This window comes from Daktulosphaira vitifoliae, unplaced genomic scaffold, assembly GCF_025091365.1.
Source record: "Daktulosphaira vitifoliae isolate Bord-2020 unplaced genomic scaffold, ASM2509136v1 Scaffold_2, whole genome shotgun sequence".
In the NCBI taxonomy this organism is placed as follows: domain Eukaryota; kingdom Metazoa; phylum Arthropoda; class Insecta; order Hemiptera; family Phylloxeridae; genus Daktulosphaira; species Daktulosphaira vitifoliae.
Genome location: NW_026099573.1, coordinates 13,398,806 through 13,410,340, shown reverse-complemented (window position 1 = coordinate 13,410,340; position 11,535 = coordinate 13,398,806). Strand labels below are relative to the sequence as shown.

Here is an 11,535-nt window from a genome sequence, read left to right as displayed (position 1 = left end):
AAATATTTATAGAAGTATGAAATTCGATTTAAATTTAATATGTTTACATGTTTTTTATCCCACCAATTTAACTATCTCTTCGGTTTTAATGAAATTTTTTATATTTATTAGATTTAATAAATATTATTTCAAAAAAATCTAAATTTGATAGTAGATATTGTAGTTTATTTAATATATATATATATAATTATATTATAATATAATATTCATTTTACGAATTAATGAAAGTATACAGCCTCTTTGTAATTAAACCGCGACAATATCCATAGACCTGTATCTGTACCAAAATTCTATCGTTCTTGTTCTACTGATAAGCATTATAACCATGTTCGGGGTGCGTGCTAGTATACTATTAGTACAAGATAAGAAACGGCCATGGCCCCAAATTTACTAATTTTGTTATTATTGTTAATTGTAAAAACCCGCTGTGAAAGTTGGCGTGTGCAAAATCAAAGGTGGTAATTTACTATTTTTATGTAAGTATTGATTGTAGTTTCAAATTCAAGTTATTTAATGACGAGGAATTCGTATTTTTTAATATTTTTGAAACCAAAATTTAATTTTGCAGAATTTTGTTGTAATCAATTTAAAACTGATTTTTCGATAAAACATCTGTTAAAATGTACATGAGATATTATTGTGTACTATTAGATTTATTTATAAATTTAATAAAGGATAAAATGGACGTTTAATATTTACCATTTGTTAAATGCCACCAACTAAAATTTTTATATTTTTCATTAAAATTTTTTTAAATAGTTTTTATATTTCATAAATCAATACTTCAAACGAGAAAATTATATTCTGTTAAAATTGTGTGATACATTATATTTAATATGAATGACTTTAAAATAATCAGCTTAAAGATGATACATTCAAAAATAGCTGTTAGTATAAAATATTTATATATTTAAATGAAGTATCTAGATATTTGACCAATTATTTTTAGGCGAGATTATTCTATTAGTCTTATTAATTAATATATAACTTATATAATAAAAACATTAGTTATAATAATTAGAATTTTTTTTTTATTGTATAGATAATAAATATTCAAATAAAGTGATGTATAAAAAAAGAAAAGATATGCATGTTAATATTCTAATTTTTAAATTCTTAATATTATTAATTAAATATATACTAATTAAATTGTTTAATAAATAAAAATTAAATTTTATATATGTCAGTTGTAAGTTCTCAGATTTCTAGATTTTAATAACAACTACTATAATTATTGTTTTATTAAACAATTACTTATTTTAAGTAATATAACTCTTATTGTATTGTATAAATAAGGATTTTGAACCAAAATACTAAATTCCATTGTAATATTAAAATAAACAACAATATTGGATACCTTTAATTATCCTATATTTCACTTTTATAGCTCATCTGGGGTCATTATAGCTTCTACCAAAGAGTATGTTTATAAACCATAAATTACCTTACATAAACTAAGTCCATAACTAATATAACAAAAAATCCAAAATCAGTACCCAAATTGGAAAATTTAGTTTTTTTATGACAAATATATATATCATATATATATATATAGTAATACTAAAAAAAGGGAAAAACCTAATACTATAAACTATCTTAAAATAAAAAAATAGTCTAAATTTATTAATGAACAATATACTGTATATTATACAAAATTATATATAGAAAGTAACTTGAATATCTGGTCTATTTACTATTTGATAAATATGACAAATATATTGTAAATAAATTATTTAAATATTAAATTTGAAAAATATTCAAAAAAAATTTTAAATCTCTTTGAATTTGAAACCTATATTTTTCAGATTATTTCTATATTCCATGGAAAAAATTGATAATTGTGATTGGTATTCAGATAAAAGTATACTTAGATGTCATGAAAAATTATTTTATTATCCTGATGATTTAATGAAATATACTAAAAAAGTGAGGATTGCATATAATGAGTTAAATAATTGTCATGTTAAGTATGCTGTACAGTCTGAGTACATGATTCGAATGTCGCCAATAGATAAACTCATTGAAGAAAATAAGAAAAAAATGGATGAAAATTCCTTACATGTTTCTAATGATAATCTTCTTAGGGAAAAACGTAAAATTATAAGTAGAAATAAATTAAATAATCAAGTTGAACAAACAATTAAGAATATCATTGAAACTCCTATAAATGATAAGTCATTAAAAAGCAAAAGTTCTAATGAATCTAGTAGACTTACTCGAAGCAGATCTAAATTATCACCTTGTGAATTTAATATGGAAGATAAAAAGACTAACAAAAGATTTTGCAAACAAGTATCTGATATTGAAGTTGGATTAAATAATGATAAAGTAGATATAACATTCAGTGATATTTCTTTAAAAAAACATAAAAATGAGATTATGAAAGAAGTTATTTATAAAAAAGAGTATATGGAATATTCTAACAATGGAAATGATCTCACGTTAGAATCTGTAACTGAAAAATCTGATAGTTTTAATGTTTCATCAAATTTATTTAATGACATTTCTCAATCATTTAGTAATAGAGATGAAGAACCTAATCACATTAAGGTTAACTACAGTCCTTTAATAAATCTAGTTCAGTATTCTAATAATAATGCAAATGAGACAAATAATGATATTCAAATGTCATCAAACAATAGTAACTCAATTGATGAATCAAATAAAACTAGTACTGAAACATCTGAACCAGAAACGTTAACCAATAAAATTTTTTCTCTTAGGTTAGTCACACCTAAGCTTTTAGTAAAGTCTCCTGCTTTTCTAAAGCTACCTGAAAATAAACTATCTAAATCAAATAAAGATCAAAAAGGTCGTTGTTTAAACAAACTAACACTTTCACATAACTCACAAATTGATTCTGATAGTATACATTTCAATAAAAGTTCAGAAAATAAATTGTCTGAAATTTTAAAAACTACTGATAGAATAGATATAGATGAAAGTTTAAATAAAAAATCAGCACTAGCTAGGGATTCTAATTCTAAATTAGAATTAGATAGAAGTACCATTCGTAGAAAAAATTTTTTTATTTCAGCACTAGGATTAATAGATGTTCATAAAGTGGCAAAATCAAATAAAAAAGATACTAATGATGAAATGTTGAAGAAAAATGTGACTATTCAAAAGGTAAAAATATTTTTTTATTTCATTTTGAATATTTTTCACTAAAAAAAAAAAATTCTTAGTTTATTTAAATTTATTTATGTGAGTGAGATAATCTGACTTTGCTTAAGGATTATTTAAGTTATTAGTAAATTCCGGATTTATATGAATTTATACATTTTGTTAAGTTATTCCAAACACGTCATCAACTAGTACAAATTGTATTAAAATCTTGAAAAATGTGATCTAACTGGATTTATAGTAGGTTCTATTTTATAAAATGAAACTGTTTTTCATTATTTTTATATAATTTATTTTTAAAATCAATTTTATAAGAAATATATATATATTTTTTAATCGTAGAAATCATGATTAAATTTTATTTTTAATTTTGGGTGGTTTAAATGAAAATTAGTAAAATTTAATCTCAATATTAGTTTGGAACTAATTTTGTAAATTATTATAGTTTAATTTATATAACGGTTAAAAAAATCTGTGACCCTGTTATATAGAAAGCAAACTATACTACAACAACATTGTAAAAGAATAATTTTGACTAGATATAGTTTGAGGAGTCTTAGATTTTAGAATTATCTCATATATATATATATATATATCAATTTTCCTACTAAGTGCATTATAGATAATGTATTAGGATAAATTATTAATGTATCCTTTTAAAAAATGACTATTAATTAATTTAGTTCAGCTGTTAACATTGAATAGAATTAAAATATTTATACTTATTAATTTTTTAAATACTTAGAAGTCACCACTTAAAACTACTGAAGAGCATCTTGATCGTGGATTAATTAGATCTAGTTCAGGTAGAATGAAATAATATTTTATTAAATTAAGTACCACTAAAATATTAAAATAAAAAAGGAAAATATTTTTAAGTGCTTTTAATAGGTAAAACGACATCAGCAATATTTTTGTTATTAACAGGAATTAAAAATACTTTTTCTTTTTGTCTAATAGAATTATCAAATGCTTTATTTACAAAGATGTTAATCATTTTTACATATTTTAATTAAGAAAGGTTATTGACATATTTTCAAAATAAAAAAATTGACTGACAATCAATTTTGAAGTTATAATAACTCAATGATATCAGAGATAATTGAATAATTAATTTATCAGAAATTTAGAAGTATTTTGACTCTAATATCTGATTTTTATTAAAATAGTTTACTTATATGCTTTTTACCTATTAAGGCTAAATATATCGTCATTTTCACTTCTAATATTACATATTTAATTTTTAATATTCATTTTAGTTTATAAATAAATTTAACTTTTTAAACCGTAGCAAACAATTTCTTGAAAATAATAATTAATAGTGTAATTTTGTAATTACTGTGTGTTTAAATTAATTTATTGTAGAAAAGCTTAGAAGATCATTTTTATTAGAATATTCAAAAGACAAAGATGAAAAGCATAGTGCTGTGTAAGTATTTTATTAAAATGTAGAATAGCTATCTAAGCAGAATTTTAATTAAAAAATGTCTGCTTTTAGACCTATTCTAATACCAGAAAGAACATCTGGTTCATCTTTTCATCCAGGACGTACTTGTATGCTTAAATGTAGTTATTGTCATGGGAAATTTGGTTTATATGATACCCCTTGTCATATAGCTCAGATAAAAAGTTCTGAAAAACAGATAGCCTGTTTAGAGAGTAAGAATTTAATTTTTTTTACAATCATTCAAATTTTGATTTACACATTAATTTTAATTTATAATTAAATGATGTTATAAAAAAAGCAATCATTCCACATTTAAGATATTACTTCATTATGAATTTGATTTAATATTTAATATGACATTTTTATTAATATAGTAATAAAAATAGTAAATAAGGCATAATTTTTTATTTATAATTTAAAGTAATAAAAAATTACATGATAGATTATTTGTAGTTTGAAAAATGTATTATAGATAATTTTTTTATTGTTTATATAATTTCGTTTTTTTATTTTTCATTTGACTGTTGCTATTTAACTAATTTATATTGAATATTATATTAAATGGATTTATATGTATTTATACATTTTCTTAAGTTATTATTAAATCATCATTAGCCCGTACAAATTTTTATTGATCCATTCGAGATTTAATTATATGTGTTATAAACAAGGGTATAGTTTTAGAAGAAAAGAGGAAGTTTATTCCTCTCTAATACAAAAAGTTAGTCGATGCTAACATATATAATCCTATAACAAAGTTACTTAAACTTGGGTTCTCTCAAACCAAATTTATAAATGCATATAAATCTGTTTCTTAATCATGATGTATAAAATAATGACATTTATATTTTAATTATAAGTTATCTCATAAATATGGTAAATTGTATCAAAATTCTTTTATGTTATTATATTTAGATGTTACTCATTTAATTGGACCAGATTCGTGTCTATGTGATGCATGTTTTCGATCTATTGAGAGACGAAGTTGGAAAAGATCAATTCAACAATCTGGTTGTATTATTCTGGGTTGCATTCGTAAATCAACTAATATTTTAAAGCCACAAGTAATAGAAAAACTTAAAAAATTGGAAAAAAATTCAAGTGTAAGTTTTTTTTATATATTCTTATAAATTGAAATATTCAAAATATTTTATTATAAATTTTAACAAATTTTGATTTGGTAAATACTTTACAATAAAAAATTAATTATTAATTTTTTAGTATGAATATTAAATTTTGAAAAATTAAGGAATTTATTAACTTTTTTGTAAAATTTATTTGGCAGTACAGTATAAAAAACTTTTTTTCGCATTGGTGGTCATGTAGTTTCTTTACTTTTCCAAATTTGAAAATTTTAGAACAGATGTATAAATCGAAGTTTACTACTTGTTCAGTGTATCCTTTAAAGGGCTAACAAAACAAGCATTGAAAATATATATATGTTCCCTTTTATACACTCAGACCTGTAAATATACTGTGCGCAACTCCTACCAAATTATATTTATTTGGTTTCTTCACATAAGTGTTTCCACAGAAGATATTGACATTTTTGTACCTAGGTGGGAAGGTTACAGCTGAGAAATGATTAATAATACAAATTTCAGTATCAGTGCTTCATTTTCAGTTTATATTTTAAAATGCTAATAATTTCCAAAGTATTGGTCCAAAAATTGTTGTTAACCAGTCATTTTCTATTTTATAAGCTAGTTTGATATGTATGTTGTCATTTATAAAAATAAAGTTGTCACCCTCATAAGATATAAGGGGTAATACCTAAAAATTATTTTATAACAGATAAATTGAAATACATATATAACTAACAAAAACAAAAAAAAATGTTTAAAAAACTTACTATTTTATGAGAAATTGAGTGGCTAGCATTGAAATAATCATTCTGTATGTGTACAAAAAGTCTAGTTCCCAAGTATTCATATCTTAATATGACCAGTGTCACTTATAATGTGAAATGCATTTTTCTCTCCTGTTCCACACATTCTACTTAGTGATGATTTTGGCACCCCATTGTGTAAAGATATTGAAGCAAATGACTATCCTGTCAGAGTACTTATTTGATATATAGTTATATTATTAAGATTCTTCCGTTGTAAACTGAGAGTCTTGACTTGTATTTTTGATTGTCTGGGGACCACAGAGCAACTCTATATTTTTCTGTGTTGTTCTCTTCATCAGTTTTTGAGTATTTGAGGGATTTTTCTTTGAGTCTTGCCATGGGTTCAACATAAGTATTTTCATTTCCCTCACTAGAAAATGTTTTTAACTTTGTAAGGGATATTATTTTGTAGTACAGGTTTGATACAATCCGAGGAATATTCCAGTATACTCTAGTATTTTACCATGTCATATGATCCATATTCCAAAACTAATGGAGTTTTAGTGTTAAAGTTTTATCATAAACTTTAACCTCTAAGTGAAAAGAAGCTAGACCATTTACTGCCTCCAATACCACTGTAATACACTGTTCATAAGATTTTTATCGCTCTGATAATGGCTATAGCAGCCATTCTTTAAATGCAAGTTTACAGTTAAATTCTTTTAAGTTTTTAAGAATGTGCCTATAATCAAAAATAAAGGTTTCAAAAAACACTTTCCAACCTTCTATCTTCTGTACTATCGCCCTTGAGCAAACTAAGATCAATGACTTTTTGTTCCTGATTATAAAAGTAGGTACTTCTATCCATTATACTTAAGTCTGTAGTTCAAAGTAGATCCATGTAAGTGCCTTATCTGTTAAGTTAATGAGGATAATGGTCCTATACCTTTACAAGGCTCACTTCTTCCTTTCTTTTTTAAATAGGCTGAATAATAAGTTTTTTATTTATATCCTGTGCCTTACCTTTTTAACTTCCACGCGAAGCTGAGAAGGTATTAATTTAACATTATGTGTTTTTTTTTGTCAGTTGCCATTTTTTCAAGCTTTCACTAGACCGATTTCTTTTAACAATATGTCAAAAGATCACAAATCGTATCTAATCGAAGACATTACCCTCAAAAATCTGACTCTAAACCTGTCCACAGGGGGGATTCAAAAAAGCAATTTTTGCACACAAGTTAAGCTTTTTCAATTTAACTTTTGAAAGTGTTCTGAAATGTCTGATATTTTTATGTGTATCTTAAATTAAAGCTAAAGTAATATACTTTATCATTATCCTGAATTTAACAATGAATTTGTACAATTATAATCAAATTTTATAATACGCTCAATGGAGTAGATCTTTTTAACAACTTTTTTTTTTTATTGATTTTTTTATTTAAAGTAAGTTTTACATATTTCAATTGTAGAATCTTTTTAAACACCAAAAGTTAATTAGAAATGATTTCTATTTAAGTGATCTGTTACAATAAAAATGCAAAAAAATTAGAGCTTTTTTTGATAAATTTACTGTAAATAGTAATTATAAAATTTCCTGACTGCATATTATTAATCTTAACAATACGTTTTTTTTTCTATTAAATGATGTCAATTTCAAACTTGCAAGTTGAGCTAATAGTTATGGTAATAATTTTTTTTTTTTTTTATTATAAACTTCTACTTTAAGGGACAAAAAATGTAGGTAAAAATGATTACTTTTAACATATTAAAAATCAAAATCAATAATAATTTGAAGACAATTATAAAAATTATATATTATATTTTTGAATCTAAGAATTACCAATCTGGATATAATTAAGGAAATAGAAGTTGCTTTTGTAATTATCCATTGTTGTGTAGTTCCTATTGTTGACAAGCAGTTTCAAAGGAAATAAAAACTTAAATATCTATAGTATACTATCATCTTACTTGACATTTTATAATATATTATAAAATTTTTAGTTAAGGATTACTTTTCATTTTTATAAAGATATGAAAGCTTTGAAGAAATAAAATACAGTTGGTTACTTTAATAAATATTAAAAATTAAACTGTATTCATATTTATTAAATTACATAAATTAATTATAATTAATATTATATTATTACTATTTAATAATTATTAAACAGTAATAATAAGACTATTGAACATATAGTATGTATTATGTAAATTAAAGTTATCATTTATGACTTTTAGGTAGTTTTACGTGATTGGCAGTACAAGTCTGAGCCTATGCCCATATGTTGCTTACATTATGAAAAAGTAAGTTTTTTCTACTTTTAAACATTAATTTTAATCTATTTTAAAAATAATTTATAACTTAAAATAATAAATAAATTTCTAAAATTTCAAATTATCGCTTATATTGACATACTAAATAATTTTAATTAATAGATTTTAACTATGCTTCAATGTCAATTGTGTGGAAATCGAGCTGCATTGAAATTTGAATTAATAAGAGATGAGCATAAAAAGTTCCAAGAAATACTTGATGATGATCAAATACCATTTAAACTTGATGTAAATTTTTTGATTTGCAAACCTTGTCGTGTTTATTTAATTTGGCGTATGACCGAAGATCCAAGAAATGGCGGAGAACGACCTGATTTTATAGTTCATCGAGATACAGTTGTTAAAAGGTAATTAAATATTATCATAAATTTTCTTTAGTTTTAATTATTGTCATTAATAACTTATTTTATAAATTATAAAAAACATCTTTATTGAATTTGTCTACTAACTTGGTGAGCATTCTTTTACCTTTAGAAGTCTAGTGTATCAAAATAACAATAGTTCACTTAAAAGTTTTAAAAACAATTAATATATATGTAATATTTATTTCTGTTGTAGAATTTGTTTGTATAACAATTACACGTTACCTTCATATTTATTAGTTGAGAATTCTACTTTAAATAAAACAAAACTTAAAGAAGTAGAACCATGTGCATCAGAAATAGTTTCGTCGTCTCCTGTGACTATAAATTCAAATAATTCAATTAATTGCAAACAAATTATTGACCCAGAATCATCTTCACAAATTTCTTTAACAAAAAACAAGAGACCAATAAGACAACCTAAAAATCATGTAGCGTATGTTGATGAAGATACATTTGAACTTTTTAGTGAACTTCAAAAGCCATATAGTAGTTCCAAAGGTTTAGTAAATCATTTGCTTGCTATTGAGAAAGCAAGAATAGATGGTCACCTTGTGATAGCTGATGACGAAGAAGATGAAAAATATGATGAAGAAGAAATACAAGTAGTAGGTCGAGATAAAAATGAAAAAAGTAATCATCAAACAATAACTTCATTATCATCTAAAATTATTAGCTTTACGGAGAAAAATTATGGTAAATATAATAATGATAATACTTATTTGGAAGATAATACTATAAAAAAATCAAATGTAACAGAAATAATGGTTGATGATAGAAATATTAATGAAATAAAAGATTGCATGAGTGAACAAAATGTTAAATATTTTCAGATGTCTTCAAATGAAAGTAATAAACTTATATGTGAAAATAAAGTAAAAAAGCAAGTTGAATGTGTAAATACTAATAATATTGTTGAAAGATTAACTCCAGTTTCTATCTTACCTAAGGTTATTGATGTATTATCAAATACTAGTTCATCAAATTTAGTGAAATCTATAAATAAGTCTAGTAAGATTAAAATCATTTCTGACAAAAGTTCATTAAAAAAAGTTGCCCCCTTCACTTCTAATGTAAGACTCTCTCTTGTAAAACCTAATTTTTCTGGTCAGGGCTCAGGTACACAAAAGTTAATAAAATTTATTAACACAAAAAGATTAACAACTGACCGGATGAATTCAACTATCACAAGGGGAACTCCTCCTCTTTGGAAAATGAATGAAAATCATACTTCTAAAGGATTATAAAATTCCTAGTCTTTTATGAATGTTTTGTCTAGGAAAATTTTCTTTAAATATTATAATTATTTATTTTCTTCTTACATTTAAGAATATTTCTGAAAATACTGTATATTATGGTAACAGTATATTAATTTTAAAACAATATATTGTAATAAACAATATTTTAGCTATTTAACTATAATTTCCGAATTAGATAGCATATTGTACTTAAATTCTAATGTTATTTTTACTGTATTTTAGTTTACCCTATTACTAATTTAGTCCTGAATAATTGTTTAAATTATAGTTTTGTTACCAATGTTTACTTGCTTTCAGTATTCAACAATTTAATTATTGAAATCAATTTATACATATATATATATAAAGTACATTTTTGTATTAATTGTATTTATTGTATATACTATGCTACATTTTATAAACAATATTGTTACTTTTAATAATCACAACAAATTTTTTACATCAATATTATTTTTATCACATTGCATATTGTATATTGAATAGTTTTTGCCTATTTTTGGTCTATTATAATAATTTTGTTGAACACATTTAGTGAGATAAATTATATTGTTGATGTTCATTAATAATTCAATATTTTTAATTTTCTATTAGTTGGTGTACATTTCTGAGTATTCATCAAATTATATTATATAATAAAAAAAAATTGACATAACTAGATTTTAACTTAATTATATTCTGTAGTTGTAGTATTGTGTAGACTATTAACTAATTTTGCTATCTTATACTTTTGTAAAAATATTTTGAATTTATGAGCAATTGTGATGGATTAATTATTTTTTTAATACTTATATTTTTGTACATAATGATTTTGATTTATTTGTATTGTATATTGCATGATGCACTATCATTAAACTTATATAAATTACTGGTGGAAATGTAATTAGGTATTTCTTGTTAACAAATACACATGTGATATTATTGTTTTTAGCATTATTAAATATTATTGAGTTGATGCATTAAATGATAAATATTGATAAAATAAATAAATATAAATCTTGTATTTTAGTAGTCTTAAGTGAAGCTGAAAATAATATTAATTTTATAATAATGTTATTTTGAGATGTTGATCCAGAAGAAATTATAAAGGGAGCCATTTCACTAGAACATTGTAATTTGGATAGAGCCATTGTACCTACGCCCCATATAGCCGTAATTTGAATTGGTATAGAGGAATCTTAG

General features: G+C 23.1%; 1 protein-coding gene across 2 annotated transcripts; it reads left to right on the top strand.

The window, feature by feature from the left end:
- Positions 1–336: 336 nt before the first annotated feature.
- LOC126899045 (uncharacterized) lies at positions 337–11,279 on the top strand. Of its 2 annotated transcripts, none has more exons than XM_050673559.1 (9): positions 337–476; positions 1,806–3,129; positions 3,872–3,932; positions 4,492–4,555; positions 4,625–4,785; positions 5,489–5,676; positions 8,640–8,705; positions 8,838–9,082; positions 9,294–11,279. In XM_050673559.1, exons 2-9 carry the CDS (start codon positions 1,822–1,824, stop codon positions 10,342–10,344), a joined length of 3,144 nt encoding a protein of 1,047 aa, XP_050529516.1. In that variant the 5' UTR covers positions 337–476; positions 1,806–1,821; the 3' UTR covers positions 10,345–11,279. The 2 variants fall into 2 exon arrangements, with proteins under 2 accessions (XP_050529516.1, XP_050529517.1); XM_050673560.1 differs by lacking the exon at positions 337–476 and adding an exon at positions 744–887.
- The last annotated feature ends 256 nt before the right edge of the window (positions 11,280–11,535 follow it).